This window comes from Oncorhynchus nerka, linkage group LG28 (assembly GCF_034236695.1).
Source record: "Oncorhynchus nerka isolate Pitt River linkage group LG28, Oner_Uvic_2.0, whole genome shotgun sequence".
NCBI classification, from domain to species: domain Eukaryota; kingdom Metazoa; phylum Chordata; class Actinopteri; order Salmoniformes; family Salmonidae; genus Oncorhynchus; species Oncorhynchus nerka.
This window is the reverse complement of record NC_088423.1, coordinates 18,229,513-18,249,302: the sequence shown is the minus strand read 5'-3', so window position 1 is coordinate 18,249,302 and position 19,790 is coordinate 18,229,513. Positions and strand designations below refer to the sequence as shown.

Below are 19,790 nucleotides of genomic sequence, written 5' to 3'. Positions count from 1 at the left end.
ACAGCACTATACAATACACTACAGTACATCTACACATACAGCACTATACAATACATCTACAGATACAGCTATACAATACACTACAGTACATCTATACAACAGCACTATACAATACACTACAGTACATCTACACATACAGCACTATACAATACACATACAGTACATCTACAGATACAGCACTATACAATACACTACATCTACACATACAGCACTATACAATACACTACAGTACATCTACACATACAGCACTATACAATACACTACATCTACAGATACAGCACTATACAATACACTACATCTACACATACAGCACTATACAATACAATACACTACATCTACACATACAGCACTATACAATACACTACATCTACACATACAGCACTATACAATACACTACATCTACACATACAGCACTATACAATACAATACACTACATCTACAGATACAGCACTATACAATACACTACAGTACATCTACAGATACAGCACTATACAATACACTACAGTACATCTACAGATACAGCACTATACAATACACTACAGTACATCTACAGATACAGCACTATACAATACACTACAGTACATCTACAGATACAGCACTATACAATACACTACAGTACATCTACAGATACAGCACTATACAATACACTACAGCACTATACATACATCTACAGATACAGCACTATACAATACACTACAGTACATCTACAGATACAGCACTATACAATACACTACAGTACATCTACAGATACAGCACTATACAATACACTACAGTACATCTACAGATACAGCACTATACACTACAGTACATCTACAGATACAGCACTATACAATACACTACATCTACAGATACAGCACTATACAATACACTACAGTACATCTACAGATACAGCACTATACAATACACTACAGTACATCTACAGATACAGCACTATACAATACACTACAGTACATCTACAGATACAGCACTATACAATACACTACAGTACATCTACAGATACAGCACTATACAATACACTACAGTACATCTACAGATACAGCACTATACAATACACTACAGTACATCTACAGATACAGCACTATACAATACACTACAGTACATCTACAGATACAGCACTATACAATACACTACAGTACATCTACAGATACAGCACTATACAATACACTACATCTACAGATACAGCACTATACAATACACTACAGTACATCTACAGATACAGCACTATACAATACACTACAGTACATCTACAGATACAGCACTATACAATACACTACACTACATCTACACATACAGCACTATACAATACACTACAGTACATCTACAGATACAGCACTATACAATACACTACAGTACATCTACAGATACAGCACTATACAATACACTACAGTACATCTACAGATACAGCACTATACAATACACTAGATTTCAGTGTATGTACAGTACATCTACGGTCTATCTACATTATACTTAACCTCTGTGACCACTGGGAAATACAACAGTAGAATACAGTCTCTATCTCCATTATACAATGCATTACAGTACAGTTTATTTCCAGCACAACAACACTATAGCACTCTCTCTACAGCCGTCTCATTGATGACATGGCAGTGCTACAGATAATGACTCAGCATGACTGAGTCGACAACCACTCTGTCTGAATAAAGCAGAGCAGACTAAAGTGCCCTCCTCTCCTCCATAGTGTAAAAATAGATTAAGCACCAGAAAACAAGACGTGCTTCAGTCAGTAAGGCAGCATCCCAAATGGCACCCTGTTCCCTATATAGTGCACTATAAGCCATGTTCAAAAGTAGTGCACTGTGTAGGGAGCCATTTGGAACGCACTCCATGGCTATATTTACAAAGGTTACACCGAAACTCTGTTTCACTCTGAGAGCTCAGAGATCAAAGGAAAAGGTGCAACATTTTTCTAGTTAAATAAATATCCCAACATTGGAACAGTTTGTCAAATTACCGCCATGAAAAAAAGTAATTTAGCAGAGTTGAGGGTCTTGGGGCTAAATGAAGATACTAAGCAGAAACTCTTTCAGTCAGAAGGAAGAGACACCATGTAGAACATTTATAATGTGCCTCTCCGGCTCCACTGCACTTCTACTGCGATGGCTTTAAAACGACTCAACTAAAGAAAAGGATAATAATATGAATAGACGTAATGTAAGTAGTGTGGCATAATAACGAACATCCCACAGGATGAACAGTCACATACAGTAGACTACAACAATTGGATGCACTGACTAGACTATAAAGCGCTTTGGATAAAATTGGCACATGTTTGTATGATTTGTGCATTACGTATATTCAACATGGGTATCAGGCAAAACCTACACGAGGCATTTTCTGCACGTCTACCGCATGGCATTGGCTCGCTCAGAAAATACTTAACAGACGTAATTCACAACGGCAGCCTAATTTGAATTGACATCAGGCTCATTTGATTGTGAATTTCTATGCTGTTTGATGCTAGTTTACTTAATGACATCTCATGAGCTCATCAGCAATCCCAGCTTTGGGTAGACAATGTCTAATGCCCCAAATGGCACCCTATTCCCTTTATAGTGCACTACTTTGGACCAGGGCCTGGTCAAAAGTAGAGCACTATATAGGGAATAGGGTGTCATTTGGGACCTGCCCAATTAGGCACCTACTGATCAGACTGGTATTGAAAGCATTCCCCATGAACACGTTAGATATGACTGACAAACATTTAACGATCTGAACCAAGGGTTCAAACTATAATGAGAGCTAAAACAGATCCTACAGAGTGTGCGTCCCAAATGGCACCTTATTCCCTTCAGGCCCCTATGGACACTGGTCAAAAGAGTTAACTATAAAGGGAATAGGGCATTACTTGAGGTGCAACCAGAGCAGCAATGAGAGAAACTAAATGGTTGATTTAATAAAAAAAATATTCATTAATAATAATTTGGTCATGTCTAATTTGAAGGCATTTCTGATCGCTATGACGACATAGTGGAATGAGCTGGTCTGACCGTGCTAATGGTCCTAAATGGGCAGAATAGACGGCAAAGGTTTCGCCAAAGTTCCCATCAAACCAGGGATTCGAACTGGCAACGCTCTGGTCGCTGGCCTGCTTCTATAACTTATAAGCTAGCTGCCACCCCCTGGACCCAAAGAGAGGACCCTGGACCCAAAGAGAGGACCCTGGACCCAAATAGAGGACCCTGGACCCAAAGAGAGGACCCTGGACCAAAAGAGAGGACCCTGGACCAAAAGAGAGGAACCTGGACCAAAAGAGAGGACCCTGATCCAAAGAGAGGACCCTGGACCCAGAGAGAGGACCCTGACCCAAAGAGAGGACTCTGACCCAAAGAGAGGACCCCGGACCCAAAGAGAGGACCCGGACCCAAAAACCTTGAGCATGTCAGGGTGAGTGTGTATTCTACTCCAATACCTGTTGGTGAAGCAGCCTCATGTCTCCCAGCTGTCTCTGGTCCTCATCATGTAGTCTCCTCATCTCCTCACAGCTCTGTTTCACATGGTTGTGTTCTCTGACCAGCTGGATGTTGTCCTGCCGAACAGAATGAAATAGAATGGGATTGAATCGAATAGAGTACGGTAGTATCCCAATAGGGAAATGTGTTATGCAACAAAGTACAGGTATACTTGGAATACAGATAACTTACCTGCCTCACAGCATCCAGCTCCTCCTTCAGCGGAGACTGCTCGCCGGCCAGGCGGCTGTGGAGCGTGCTGCAAACAGGAAAAGGATACACCGACTTGAACGTGCATCGACCCTGGCAGTGGCATGTGTTCTCTTTTTAATAGGTGTTGTATTTCATGTGCTACAATGAGCAGGTAGGAGCATTCACACAGAGCAAACGACATGGGTGTGCTTCACAATCCAGTGTTCAAAATTGTGAAACTTCAAACTTGTGAGCAGTTTGGTGAAGAAACATTTTCTCAAGCTTTAAAGGAACATTCTACCAGTGCTTTGTGGACAGTTGCTTTTTATCCCAAACGGGCAAGTCCACCCCAGAAGCAGACTTGCTAGTAAATAAAAATAAAAATAAAATTCTGCTGCAGCCACAGATGAAGACAAACATGGCCTGGACCTAGAGGCAGAAACAGAGGCTTAAACATTGGGGCTAATCCTTCATCTGTCTGTTTTACATTCTGCCCCAGCTGTTGGGTTGGTTGTCCCCACACTATTGAGACAGTATGGCAGACATCATTAAATCACACAAATGGACAGACAGAGAGAACATCCGGCCCCCTCTCCTCACGCCTTTCTTTTCCTCAATAAAGTAGCTATCAGCAAAGTCAGTGTTTGTACACGATAAAAATAGAAAATCTCAAAACACCATGATTGTGTAATGAAACTGTGAAAAATAGTGCACCTAAGCTGAGATCTGGTGTTGAAATGTAAACCCAATGTAAGTGTTTTAATACAAAGAATGTGTTTTAAAACATAAATGAAGTACTCTGAAACACCCAAAGTGGTTCTTCAATCTGAATATTGGTGTTTTTAAGAGTGTTGTTAAAACACTTTTGGGGGTTTCAGTGCATGTAAAAGGCAGTATCAAAATAATTTCTCATACAGGGTTGGGTTGACTAGGTATCGCCTTTCCCTTTCAATGGTTTAGAAATGCAAATGGTTATTATCCTAAATATTAATTGATGATAAGGGCCTATGGAGAATATTTATTTTCTCAATGCTTTATTTAGACAGATTAGGGGTAGTAAGATGGTACATTGGAATTTTGCCCACTCAACCACACAGCCACACAGCCACTCAACCACACAGCCACACAGCCACTCAACCACACAGCCACTCAACCACACAGCCACTCAACCACACAGCCACTCAACCACACAGCCACACAGCCACTCAACCACACAGCCACACAACCACACAGCCACACAACCACTCAACCACACAGCCACACAGCCACTCAACCACACAGCCACACAACCACACAGCCACTCAACCACACAGCCACTCAACCACACAGCCACTCAACCACACAGCCACTCAACCACACAGCCACACAGCCACACAGCCACTCAACCACACAGCCACTCAACCACACAGCCACTCAACCACACAGCCACACAGCCACTCAACCACACAGCCACTCAACCACACAGCCACTCAACCACACAGCCACACAGCCACTCAGCCACACAGCCACACAGCCACACAGCCACTCAACCACACAGCCACACAGCCACTCAACCACACAGCCACACAGCCACACAGCCACACAGCCACACTGTAAGAAATGATTCTGGGCTGAATTATAATCGACAACAAAAAAACAACCAACATAATCCAAATGAATTAGATACACGTCACCCCTCTTCCCACGAAGACCGGGGTTCCCTGCTCCAACCCTTCAATCTGTTTCTCCCACCTATCTCTACCTCCTCTGTCATTTCAGAACTGTCTCAATAAAGTGTTGAAATATCTTACAAAATAAAATAATGCAAGTCATTTCAATTATTTGTTGATTTAATTTTACCAAAATAATGTAAGAAGGAATCCAACTTAATATGTTGCTCAAAATGTAAGTATCTTTTATGAGGATAACAAAAGATAGAGAAAATTGAGTGATTGAACTCATTAGAAGCCTGTGGGTTTAAAAACCTTTTTTTTAGACTTTCTAGTATAATTCTATATTAGTATGAAGCTTGCTGTGCCATGAGTTGGAATGGATCATGATGAATGGGAAGCACAACTGTCAGGCAAATTGACTTTCAATGAGGACAGCACCCATTCCAATATTCATGACTGTCAATGGAAGAGGCAAGTGCAGAATCCTCAATTCTAGCAGTTCAACCTCCAGTTATTGCTGGTGGCTTGAATACTTTGCTTAAAAAAGCCTGTCAACACTGTATTAAATGGAAAAGGATCAAGTACATAAAACAATGTTAAACATTAAAACACCAGACAAAGGGATCTAATTCTGCACGAGACAGATTTCAACACATCATAATGGAGAGTGTAAAAGAGACAAGCTGTGCATCCCAAATGGCACCCTATTCCCTACACAGTGCAACCTATGGGTTCTTGTCAAATGTAGTAGACTAAATAGAGAATAAGTTGCCATTTACAACGCAGGCTAGAACAGTCATGATCTGATCTTTCTGACAGAAAAGCAGTGGCTCTGCTCACTTGAATTCCTCAAATCCCTGGTGTCAAAGGATTGGGATGATGGTTTAACTGAGCAGGAGCATTTGGAATGGGACACGAGATTGGTTGACCTCTTACCCCTCGGGAAAAAATGTTCTGTGCAATCTGACGCACAGATCTCATAAGAGGGACAAACACAGGTTAAAAGCCCATCCATTCATTCCATAGCCTGATTGTTAGAACAGAGAGATTCAGAGCACACAACATAAATGAGATGGGAGAAGGCTCAAATATTTATGGACCCCAACCACTCACTCCCATGCACTTCACTACAGACCGGGGTTCAAATACTATTTGAAATACTGTCAAACACTTTGGGTGGGCTTGAATGAGCTCTTCTGTTGCGAGCTAACCCTATCCACCTGGCACTCCAGGCAAGATCAATTGAATGCATTTGGAATAGTTCTAAATAGTATTTGAACCCAGGTCTGCACTCTACCACTCACTGGTAGATTAGAAAAGTGTGTGTGTGTGTGTGAACATCACTCACTGGTAGAAGTCAGCTTTCTTCACGGCCTCCTCACATCTCTTCAGTGTTGTGCTGTGTTGGTTCTGTAAGGACTGCAGGTCCACCATGGCCTTCATACACTGCAGCTTCAGATGCTCGTAGTCCTGGCCTGACTTGGTGTTGGGCCTGGTTCTCACACACGCACACACAAATGGATGCACACACACACGAGAGATGACAGAAAAGAGTGACGTATCAGTACCAAGCCCCCCAGGAGCAGATTAAAGTGCAGAACGCTATGGTATGGGTGTGTGGTTATGAGAGAGGTGGGGACGAGTAGCTTCATTCAAAATACATACTCTTGTTTAATGTTTTAACAGAGTTGCTGAGCTCACAAAATGTGGATCCCATTTAGCGTCGCCTTTTTTTGCCTTTACTTCTCTGCTTCTGGCGGTAGAGTGACTTTGGAGGAATAAAGAGGTGGTCATCCCTGGTGAGGGTGTTATCTGTTGGCTGAGGGTGGTCATTCCTGGTGAGGGTGGTCATCCCTGGTGAGGGTGGTCATCCCTGGTGAGGGTGTTATCTGTTGGCTGAGGGTGGTCATCCCTGGTGAGTGTGGTCATCCCTGGTGAGGGTGTTATCTGTTGGCTGAGGGTGGTCATTCCTGGTGAGGGTGTTATCTGTTGGCTGAGGGTGGTCATCCCTGGTGAGCGTGTTATCTGTTGGCTGAGGGTGGTCATCCCTGGTGAGGGTGGTCATCCCTGGTGAGGGTGTTATCTGTTGGCTGAGGGTGGTCATCCCTGGTGAGTGTGGTCATCCCTGGTGAGGGTGTTATCTGTTGGCTGAGGGTGGTCATCCCTGGTGAGGGTGTTATCTGTTGGCTGAGGGCGGTCATTCCTGGTGAGGGTGTTATTTGTTGGCTGAGGGTGGTCATTCCTGGTGAGGGTGTTATCTGTTGGCTGAGGGTGGTCATCCCTGGTGAGCGTGTTATCTGTTGGCTGAGGGTGGTCATCCCTGGTGAGGGTGTTATCTGTTGGCTGAGGGTGGTCATCCCTGGTGAGGGTGTTATCTGTTGGCTGAGGGTGGTCATCCCTGGTGAGGGTGTTATCTTTTGGCTGAGGGTGGTCATCCCTGGTGAGCGTGTTATCTGTTGGCTGAGGGTGGTCATCCCTGGTGAGCGTGTTATCTGTTGGCTGAGGGTGGACATCCCTGGTGAGGGTGTTATCTGTTGGCTGAGGGTGGTCATCTCGTGGTGAGCGTGTTATCTGTTGGCTGAGGGTGGTCATCCCGTGGTGAGCGTGTTATCTGTTGGCTGAGTGTCTGTCTAGAACGGTTCTAAGTGATGTCAGTCAAGTACATCGCCTGGCTCTGTAGTGAGTCCTGTACCTACAGTAGCTATAGTGCTTCTGTCTCTTATATTGGAATAATCCACCCCCATCGAAGGTGGTCCCAGGTGAAGGCCAGGCTCTGTCTATAGTGAGGGTTGCAGGGAAAGGGTTCCCTAACTTCTTCCCTCAGGTCTTCACCCTTCCAGCATTGAGGAACATCCAGTGCAAAAGCACTGTTCATGACACAAACTGTTCACACGCCTCTTGTTGGTGGACAGAACATTTTGCATCAGTTATCGACACACAAATATCATACCACCCCCCCAAAAAAATGCTAACCTCCCGTTATTATAATGGTGAGAGGTTAGCATGTCTTGGGGGTATGGTATTTGTGCGCCTAACTATCTCACTCATAATTATTCACGATTCATTCAGGACTATCTGTAACCATGGTAGCATCCACATTAATCTGTTTAGAAATATATTCTATTCTTATTTACAATAAAAGCGACTCCAAAATGACACAATACATTATTTACCATTCATTTCTATTGGGCACAAAATAATCTGAAACACAACAAAAACAAACAGAAAATGCATCCAACAAAATTGCAGAGCCCACCCCTCTAGGGGGGCATCCCACAGTTTGGGAATCCCCGGTGTAGAGTAGTGTACCTGCAATATCTACAGCGGTTCTGTCTCTACCAAGAGTTCTACTGTACCTGCAGTCATCGAAGGTGGTGCCGGGCGAGGACAGGGCCAGGCGTTTACGCAGCTCGTCCCTCTCGCGGGTCACCTGTCTCAGCTGGAACAGAACCGCCTCCATCTTCTCACTCATCTGACCGTGGCGGTTCTCCATATGGGCTGGAGGAGGGGACGAGGCTTGACCCATGGTACCTGTCACAGTCAGACTGTCACTGATGGCTAGGGCCCTTACACCGACATAGATGATGTGAATTTGTAAGTCGCTCTGGATAAGAGCGTCTGCTAAATGACTTAAATGTAAATGTAAATGTAAGTGCATAGGGCAATAGGATCCATTTGGGATTGGGCCTCAGAAGACATAAGAAGATTCAAGGCAAAAATTGAGACAGAGATCGCTCTTTCCGCAGTCAGCATACCACAGGTGGCAAGGGCCCTTACCCGACATAGGCCCAATACCAAATCGACCCCTAAACCCTCCTCCCTGCCCTACGCATTTGTGGAGATCTGAGAGGATTTGATTTGTATAAGTAGTGTGGTGAAAGTTACCTCCACCTAGCCCATCAAAGGTCAAGACGAAGCTATAACTATATTGTTTATTAGGCTGCACCTGTCAAATCCTCTCAGATCTCCAGAAGCGCATAGATGTCGATTTGGAGGACTCTTGAGGCAACATTGGAGATTGAGAGTGCTTGTGTCATACATCATGAAATACATAAGCCAAACAATCCAAAGTAAAGTAGCACATCGTTATTATGAATAATGTGACAACAATAATAAACAAACCAGGGGGCAAAATGTGGCACATGACGTCTTCATGACTACGCTTAAATCAAATCAAATCAAATCTTATTTGTCACATACACATGGTTAGCAGATGTTAATGCGAGTGTAGCGAAATGCTTGTGCTTCTAGTTCCGACAATGCAGGAATAACCAACAAGTAATCTAACTAACAATTCCTAAACTACTGTCTTATACACAGTGTTAGGGGATAAAGAATATGTACATAAGGATATATGAATGAGTGATGGTACAGAGCAGCATAGGCAAGATACAGTAGATAGTATCGAGTACAGTATATACATATGAGATGAGTATGTAAACAAAGTGGCATAGTTAAAGTGGCTAGTGATACATGTATTACATAAGGATGCAGTAGATGATATAGAGTACAGTATATACGTATGCATATGAGATGAATAATGTAGGGTAAGTAACATTATATAAGGTAGCATTGTTTAAAGTGGCTAGTGATATATTTACATCATTTCCCATCAATTCCCATTATTAAAGTGGCTGGAGTTGAGTCAGTGTCAGTGTGTTGGCAGCAGCCACTCAATGTTAGTGGTGGCTGTTTAACAGTCTGATGGCCTTGAGATAGAAGCTGTTTTTCAGTCTCTCGGTCCCAGCTTTGATGCACCTGTACTGACCTCGCCTTCTGGATGATAGCGGGGTGAACAGGCAGTGGCTCGGGTGGTTGATGTCCTTGATGATCTTTATGGCCTTCCTGTAACATCGGGTGGTGTAGGTGTCCTGGAGGGCAGGTAGTTTGCCCCCGGTGATGCGTTGTGCAGACCTCACTACCCTCTGGAGAGCCTTACGGTTGAGGAGCAGTTGCCGTACCAGGCGGTGATACAGCCCGCCAGGATGCTCTCGATGAACAGCATTCTCACATAGGTATTCCTCTTGTCCAGATGGGTTAGGGCAGTGTGCAGTGTGGTTGAGATTGCATCGTCTGTGGACCTATTTGGGCGGTAAGCAAATTGGAGTGGGTCTAGGGTGTCAGGTAGGGTGGAGGTGATATGGTCCTTGACTAGTCTCTCAAAGCACTTCATGATGACGGAAGTGAGTGCTACGGGGCGGTAGTCGTTTAGCTCAGTTACCTTAGCTTTCTTGGGAACAGGAACAATGGTGGCCCTCTTGAAGCATGTGGGAACAGCAGACTGGTATAGGGATTGATTGAATATGTCCGTAAACACACCGGCCAGCTGGTCTGCGCATGCTCTGAGGGCGCGGCTGGGGATGCCGTCTGGGCCTGCAGCCCTGCGAGGGTTAACACGTTTAAATGTCTTTACTCACCTCGGCTGCAGTGAAGGAGAGACCGCATGTTTTCGTTGCAGGCCGTGTCAGTGGCACTGTATTGTCCTCAAAGCGGGCAAAAAAGTTATTTAGTCTGCCTGGGAGCAAGACATCCTGGTCCGTGACTGGGCTGGATTTCTTCCTGTAGTCTGTGATTGACTGTAGACCCTGCCACATGCCTCTTGTGTCTGAGCCGTTGAATTGAGATTCTACTTTGTCTCTGTACTGACGCTTAGCTTGTTTGATAGCCTTGCGGAGGAATAGCTGCACTGTTTGTATTCGGTCATGTTACCAGACACCTTGCCCTGATTAAAAGCAGTGGTTCGCGCTTTCAGTTTCACGCGAATGCTGCCATCAATCCACGGTTTCTGGTTAGGGAATGTTTTAATCGTTGCTATGGGAACGACATCTTCAACGCACGTTCTAATGAACTCGCACACCGAATCAGCGTATTCGTCAATGTTGTTATCTGACGCAATACGAAACATATCCCAGTCCACGTGATGGAAGCAGTCTTGGAGTGTGGAGTCAGCTTGGTCGGACCAGCGTTGGACAGACCTCAGCGTGGGAGCCTCTTGTTTTAGTTTCTGTCTGTAGGCAGGGATCAACAAAATGGAGTCGTGGTCAGCTTTTCCGAAAGGGGGGCGGGGCAGGGCCTTATATGCGTCGCGGAAGTTAGAGTAACAATGATCCAAGGTTTTTCCACCCCTGGTTGCGCAATCGATATGCTGATAAAATTTAGGGAGTCTTGTTTTCAGATTAGCCTTGTTAAAATCCCCAGCTACAATGAATGCAGCCTCTGGATAAATGGTTTCCAGTTTGCAAAGAGTTAAATAAAGTTCGTTCAGAGCCATCGATGTGTCTGCTTGGGGGGGATATATACGGCTGTGATTATAATCGAAGAGAATTCTCTTGGTAGATAATGCGGTCTACATTTGATTGTGAGGAATTCTAAATCAGGTGAACAGAAGGATTTGAGTTCCTGTATGTTTCTTTCATCACACCATGTCTCGTTAGCCATAACGCCCCCGCCCCTCTTCTTACCAGAAAGGTGTTTGTTTCTGTCGGCGCGATGCGTGGAGAAACCCATTGGCTGCACCGCTTCGGATAGCGTCTCTCCAGTGAGCCATGTTTCCGTGAAGCACAGAACGTTACAGTCTCTGACGTCCCTCTGGAATGCTACCCTTGCTCGGATTTCATCAACCTTGTTGTCAAGAGACTGGACATTGGCAAGAAGAATGCTAGGGAGTGGTGCACGGTCTGCCCGTCTCCGGAGTCTGACCAGAAGACCGCCTCGTTTCCCTCTTTTTCGGAGTCGTTTTTTTCGGTCGCTGCATGCGATCCATTCCGTTGTCCTGTTTGTAAGGCCGAACACAGGATCCGCGTCGCGAAAAACATATTCTTGGTCGTACTGATGGTGAGTTGACGCTGATCTTATATTCAGTAGTTCTTCTCGACTGTATGTAATGAAACCTAAGATGACCTGGGGTACTAATGTAAGAAATAACACGTAAAAAAAAAAAAAAAAACTGCATAGTTTCCTAGGAACGCGAAGCGAGGCGGCCATCTCTGTCGGCGCCGGAAGTACAATAAAGGGGCAACCTGGGATTTAAACAATAACAAAGCGGACACACTGTTTTTTAACTAAGATCGAGGCAGTTAGGAGCTGAAGTCTTTAAGAACCAATGGCTACATACCATTCATTTGGATGTAACAATCCCAGATGGCCCCTTTAACCGTTGACTTGTGAGTGTAATCAGTCCAACACTCCAGCCATGTCTCAATTCATTCAATCAAAGGGCCTATGTTGCAGTGTTGACATAAACAAAACAGCTCTATTTGTTTTCTTTCTGGACCTCTGACTGAAGACAACAACAAGCACCACAACAGAGTCATGCGTCCCTCTCCTCTTTCAGTAGCTCTGCCCTGCAGGGCAATCCCTCTGGCCTCCACCCAAATGACACCTCATTCCCTATATAGTGCACTACTTGTGACCAGGCCCCATAGGGCTCTGGTAAAATGTAGTGCACCATGTAGGGAATAGGGTGCCATTTGGTACACAGCCTCTATCTCTCTCCCTCAGAGAGAGAATGGCTCACTGAAAACCATTCTGGGGGGTTGGTGGGTTGCTTTTGTAAATCCTTTCACATCTGTGTAATCACTTGTTTGTGCTGACTGAAAGTCAGAAATAGCATGCTGTCTGGTTGGTTAGCCAGTTCTCTGGACCACATTCACCTAGTTTCATAATCCGTAAGAACAATACATTTATATTCAAACATTCATACTACTACAGGATTTTTCCAGAAATCCTAGTTGGAGGATTCCGGATTTCCTGTTTATTTGCGCCTGATTCCAGGAATATTCCAACTTGAGTTTCTAGCAAACCTGGGAATTTTGCAACCCTACTACTGCCAAAAGAGAGAAACCCATCCAGGCTCACCTGCGCTACTGAGGGAAGTGCTGCTTTCAGAGTCAGACGGCATGGTAGACAAAACACTGTAGGTGGACCCTGCCAAACAGGACACAAAGAGATTAAAGTCAGTCCATTTATACAATACATCCTTACTGTTCATCAAAACAAAAATGTGTCTGGAAGTTGACTAATTCAAACATGTAACTGTAACTAATCTGATGTACGTAAGAAGTGTGTTGTACCGGCCTGCCTGTTTTGTGTTTGTGATTCAATAAAATGTTTGATATTGTCACACCCTGACCATAGTTTGCTTTGTATGTTTCTATGTTTTGGTTGGTCAGGGTGTGAGCTGAGTGGGCATTCTATGTTACATGTCTAGTTTGTCTAGTTCTATGTTTGGCCTGATATGGTTCTCAATCAGAGGCAGGTGTTCGTCATTGTCTCTGATTGGGAATCATATTTAGGTAGCCTGTTTGGTGTTGGGTTTTGTGGGTGATTGTCCTTGTTACTGTCTCTGTGTTACTTTGCACCAGTATTAGGCTGTTTCGGTTTTCGTGTTACGTTTTTGTATTTGATTCGTGTCTACTTTGTTTCATTAAACATGGATCGCAATAGCCACGCCGCATTTTGGTCTGACTCTCCTTCACATACAGAAAACCGTTACAGATATTCAACATAAAAATAAACGGAAATGTGTATTTTTGCTGTCTGAAATCCCAACGCTGTTGACACCACACATTTATAGTGACATTCATTAATCATGCTCTGATTACATCAGCACCTTGGGTGTGATAAAAGTGCTTCACAAATGAAATGTATTATCATTATTATCTATAGTACCGTAGCCTACTGTAGTATTGTGCCTCAATGCTGTGTATTACTCAGTGACTAACTACACTACACAGGCTTGGTTGAGTTTAAAGGGGTTATTCATAGATCAGTAAGAGACTTTGGTTCAACTTCAGATGAGAGACAGATGAGAGACAGACAGACGACAGGCAGACGACAGAGGACAGACGGACAGACGACAGGCAGACAACAGACAGATAGACGGACAGACGACAGGCAGACAACAGACAGACAGAGGACAGACGGACAGACGACAGGCAGACAACAGACAGACAGGGGACAGACGGACAGACGACAGGCAGACAACAGACAGACAGAGGACAGACGGACAGACGACAGGCAGACAACAGACAGACAGAGGACAGACGGACAGATGACAGGCAGACAACAGACAGACAGAGGACAGACGGACAGATGACAGGCAGACAACAGACAGACAGAGGACAGACGGACAGACGACAGGCAGACAACAGACAGACAGACAGAGGACAGACGGACAGACGACAGGCAGACAACAGACAGACAGAGGACAGACGGACAGACGACAGGCAGACAACAGACAGACAGAGGACAGACGGACAGACGACAGGCAGACAACAGACAGACAGAGGACAGACGGACAGACAACAGGCAGACAACAGACAGACAGAGGACAGACGGACAGACGACAGGCAGACAACAGACAGACAGAGGACAGACGGACAGATGACAGGCAGACAACAGACAGACAGAGGACAGACGGACAGACGACAGGCAGACAACAGACAGACAGACAGACAGAGGACAGACGGACAGACGACAGGCAGACAACAGACAGACAGAGGACAGACGGACAGATGACAGGCAGACAACAGACAGACAGAGGACAGACGGACAGACGACAGGCTTTGGTCGGGTCTGACAGAAGAGCCAGAGCACACGCCATCGACATCCAGATGACATACAACTCTGTTGAAGGGACAATCTGCAGTACAAACAACGAAGTGGACACCCCACCACTGTTCGGGTAAACAGCTGAGGGATAGGAGCAATGTAACCACTCTCAAATGAATAGAGCTAAGGATGCAAGGTGGGACCATGGACTTACCAAGGTTGGAGGTTATACAGTGTTTGTTTACAATTACATTGTTTCCAAACAACGGAGCATGCTTATATTTTGGTTCTGATGGGGTACGACAGTTTAACTAAGCTAATGAGGCATTAATAAGTTATATTCTTGGTGCATACATTTTTGCACTTAAATGCATGATATTATATTCACTTAATTACTTATCTATTGTTGTTGCATTGTCTTGAAGGTGAACTTGCAAGAAAGCATTTTGTTGCATTATGTACTCCACATATATCATGTGTATATAACTAATACAAATTGAAGAGACAGAATCATTAGATCACTTGTTTTGGTACTGCTTGTTTTTGGTCACAGGTTCAGGATTAGCTGAAGAATTACAACATTTACCTGAAGCTAACACTGCAAATAGCACTGCTGGGTGATTTGAAAAGTCATAGTCAATCAATCAATAATATAATAACACTCTTAGCGATATCTGTAGAAGCTATGAGAATAGAAAGGTTCAAAGGTTTTGTGAAACATCACAGCACGGTTGAAAAATATATGGCATGGATGGTGTTCAGAGATGGATGGGAGGGGTTGAGTGTATCTGTAGGGTTAGACTAAAAATAACAAAAAACAAGATAAACAATGTAAAATATACTGTCCGTAGAATGTAAATAGTATGTTTAGGCTGGAAGTAGAAGTATTGTTGTCCATTAGTTTACTCCAATTATCAAGAAGGTATGCAGAAACCGCTCCGCTATTTCCTGGTTTCTAAAACTCAAAGAGTTCGCCTAATATCAGTTTATGTGACAAAATAAGATGGCATATAGTGTAGAGAATCATTGTACCATCTAAAACTGCTGTGAAATATATTCTCCATAAGCGAAATATTGTATTTTCAGCTGTTTGAAGCTGGTGTACAAAACCAAAAGTAAAAGACCAAAAACTAACCTTAAGAACGGGAAGCAGAGTTAAAGCACACAAAATAGCTCTACCACTTCTTAAACTTGCTTTCAATGAAAATGACAGATCCTTAACTCCCATTTCTATGTGAATTTGGTCACCAAAAAGTTACATATTGCCCCTTTAAAAAATAAATATATTTACAAATAAAGTCAAGGAGTCGGAAAGTGTTCAGACCCCTTGACTTTCCCCACATTTTGTTACATTACAGTCTTACTCTAAATTTGCTTAAATAAATAAAAATCCTCAGCAATCTACACAAAATATCCCATTGTAAAAAACAGAAATAGTTTATTGACATAAGTATTCAGACCCTTTACTATGAGACTCGAAATTGAGCTCAGGTGCATCCTGTTTCCATTGATCATCCATGAGATGTTTCTAGAACTTGATTGGAGTTCACCTGTGGTAAATTCAATTGATTTGACATGATTTGGAAAGGCACATACTTGTCTATATAAGGCCCCACAGTTGACAGTGCATGTCAGAGCAAAAACCAAGCCATGAGGTCGAGACAGGATTGTGTCGAGGCACAGATCTGGGGAAGTGTACCAAGAAAATGTCTGCAGCAAGACCACAGTGGCCTCCATCATTCTTAAATGGAAGAAGTTTGGAACCACGAAGACTCTTCCTAGAGCTGGCCGCCCGGCCAAACTGAGCAATCGGGGGAGAAGGGCCTTGGTTACGGAGGTGACCGTGAACCCGATGGTCACTCTGACAGAGCACCAGAGTTCCTCTGGAAGATGGGAGAACCTTCCAGAAGGACAACCATCTCTGCAGCACTCCACCAATCAGGCCTTTATGGTAGAGTGGCCAGACGGAAGCCACTCCTCAGTAAAAGGCACATGACAGCCTGCTTGGAGTTTGTCAAAAGGCACCTAAAGACTCTTTGGCCTGAATACCAAGTGTCACGTCTTGAGGGAACCTTGCATCATCCCTACAGTGAAGCATGGTGGTGGCAGCATCATAGTGTGGGGATGTTTTTCAGACGCAGGGACTGGAAGACTAGTCAGGATCAAGGGAAAGATGAATGGAGCAAAATACAGAGAGATTCTTGATGAAAAGCGCTCTGGAGCAGGTTAGGACCTCAGACTGGGGCGAAGGTTCACCTTCCAACAGGACAATGACCCTAAGCACACAGCCAAGAAAGTGCAGGAGTGGCTTTGCGACAAGTCTCTGAATGTCCTTGAATGGCCCAGCCAGAACTTGAACCCAATCGAACATCTCTGGAGAGACCTGAAAAATAGCTGTGCAGCAATGCTCCCCATCCAACCTGACAGAGCTTGAGAGGATCTGCAAAGAATGGGAGAAACTCCCCAAATATATGTGTACCAAGCTTGTAGCGTCATACCCAAGAAGACTCTATGCTGTAATCGCTGCCAAAGGTGCATCAACAAAGTACTGAGTAAAGGGTCTGAATACTGAAACTTATACATTTGCAAGCATTTCTACAAACTTGTTTTTGCTTTGTCATTATGGGGTATTATGTGTAGATTGATAAGGGAAAAAACGAATTATTCAATTTTAGAATAAGGCTGTAACGTAACAAAATGTGGAAAAGGTCAAGGGGTCTGAATACTTTCTGAATGCACAGGATAGGGGATTGGAAATGATGCAGACAATTACATTGATAGAAGCCACAATCTGCAATATTAAAGCTGATCTACCCACCACATTTTTTTGTTGAATAATAACAATAATAATAATAATAATAATAGAACTTCATATCATTCATTTAAGATAAAAAAAAGATATACCAATTGCAGATTGCCCCTTTAAAGCCACAAACATCCAAAACCCCCTGGCCTGTCACCCAGCACAACACAAAGCCTTAGCACATTTATTAACTTCTACTTGGCTCCAGGATGGAAGAGAACAGCTGATAGAACAGTTTTTTTTAGCAACTTCTGGCCATGATGTAAGGCCTACCTACTACTCAAGTCAAAAAGAGCCAGCCAGGGTGACAAACGGTTCTATTTACCCACATCCCAGCAAGAGCACTATATCAATCCCTCTATGGCAACGTTCCCACTAGCTATAGGAGACTGTGGTTTGATTAAAACTAAGCAGAGAAAGAGAGAGAGAGAGAGAGAGAGAGAGAGAGAGAGAGAGAGAGAGAGAGAGAGAGAGAGAGAGAGAGAGAGAAAAGAGAGAGTCCAGAGAGAGAGAGAGAGAAAGTCCAGAGAGAGAGAGATCCCAGGCTTACAGTACAGAGTCTTTTCCCCCAGCCAGCAGAATAGTGAAAGAAAAGAGGGATGTGCCTGAGGACCAGAACAGAACAGAGACATCCATCCCCATGGATCAAGTCCGCTTTGTTCTCTACAGCTTGAGTTTCCCATCAGTCTGTTTGAGGCTGTGTCCCAAATGGCACCATACTCCCTATAGTGCACTGCTTTTGGCTAAAGCCTATGAGGGCCCATGAGGCCCTGTTCAAAAGAATGCACTACATAGGGAATAGGGTGCCATTTCAGACGCAGCCTGAGAGTGTCACAATGGGCAAGGTCCACGCCTCACTCACTTTCTGGCTTCTTGGAAACCATGTGACATTATCTGGAACTTTACTGCTGCAGTAGCTGGGATAGCTAGTGTGTGTGTGTGTGTGTGTGTGTGTGTGTGTGTGTGTGTGTGTGTGCGCCTGTCCTACCTCATTTGTAACTAATTTGTGTTGATTACTTTGCCACAGCAGAGCAGCTGTGCTCTTCCCTGAACCGGGCGATAAAATGTTCAGATCAGTGGCAGTCTGTGCTGTTTAAGATGAGGGAGGACAATTTATTTAAAACATTTATGAGCATGGCATTATTTCTATTACAGCATTTTGGACATTCATTAATTTTCCATTCACCCAGCTCGATGTAACATCGATAGGTTTAAGCTATTATATGATACTTGAATTTTCCCTATACCCATCATGAGGTTAATACTAGCCTACGAATCTAAGTTTATAACGTAGGTGCACAGGTAGAGAGACAAATTGGAGTAATCAAGGTGACAAACAGTGACACATTCAATACCGCCTTGCATAATCCTGCCGGCATCTAGCTGATCTGGGGTGTAATCATTAGTCCAAACAGTTGCAAACGAGAGTTTCTATTGAACAAATTCAGGTAGGCTTATCCACACTTCATTCTGTTTACTTCCATTCAAGAAAAGTTTTTCACCTGCACACACAGTAAATTGTCATAGCAGCCACATACAAACAGCATCATCACTTTCCTCGTTGTATAATTCCTTCTCGGATCTACACCCTCTCCTCCTCTCACCTTCTCCCTTCGAGTATGGACTTCGGTGGACAACAAAACATCTGTCTGTGACGAGGCAAAAATAATAATAATTCCACGCCAAACCTTCATACCATAACCGCTAAGCGCTACATAGCCTACATCGTATTAACATCATAGTCAACATAGCTAATAGAACTAAGGTGTTAGTAAACCTTCTACAATCACACCGTACAGTGTACAGCAAGCAGTTTAACAGTTACACTGGCTGGCCCTGGTATTTTGTCAAGGCAGCAGCTACTCTTCAAGGGGTCCAGCAACATTAAGGCAGTTATATACAATATTACATGACATTACATTTCAAAATACTTTTCACAACAGATTAAGTGTTTTCGCTCAAGCCACTACTCTACTACCACATACCTACAATACAAGATCCATGTGTACGTGTGTGTAGAGTGCGTGTCTTATCATGTTTATGTGTAAGTGTGTGTCTTTGCCTGTGTGTGTGTGTGTGTGTGTGTGTGTGTGTGTGTGTGTGTGTGTGTGTGTGTCTTCA

The 19,790-nt window shown here is 43.9% G+C and overlaps 1 protein-coding gene across 2 annotated transcripts in view; it reads right to left on the bottom strand.

The window, feature by feature from the left end:
• LOC115113833 (disks large homolog 5-like) overlaps window positions 1-19,790 on the bottom strand; it is a 167,826-nt gene that overhangs the window by 99,580 nt on the left and 48,456 nt on the right. The window contains exons 2-6 of one of the 2 annotated variants that reach the window (XM_065012672.1): window positions 13,172-13,240; window positions 8,671-8,845; window positions 6,663-6,806; window positions 3,663-3,729; window positions 3,431-3,547 (exon numbers count right to left, since the gene is read on the bottom strand). In XM_065012672.1, the coding sequence (XP_064868744.1) occupies window positions 3,431-3,547; window positions 3,663-3,729; window positions 6,663-6,806; window positions 8,671-8,845; window positions 13,172-13,240 (572 nt within the window). The remainder of the gene's footprint in view (window positions 1-3,430; window positions 3,548-3,662; window positions 3,730-6,662; window positions 6,807-8,670; window positions 8,846-13,171; window positions 13,241-19,790) is intronic. The other variant, XM_065012673.1, reaches the window with a different exon arrangement.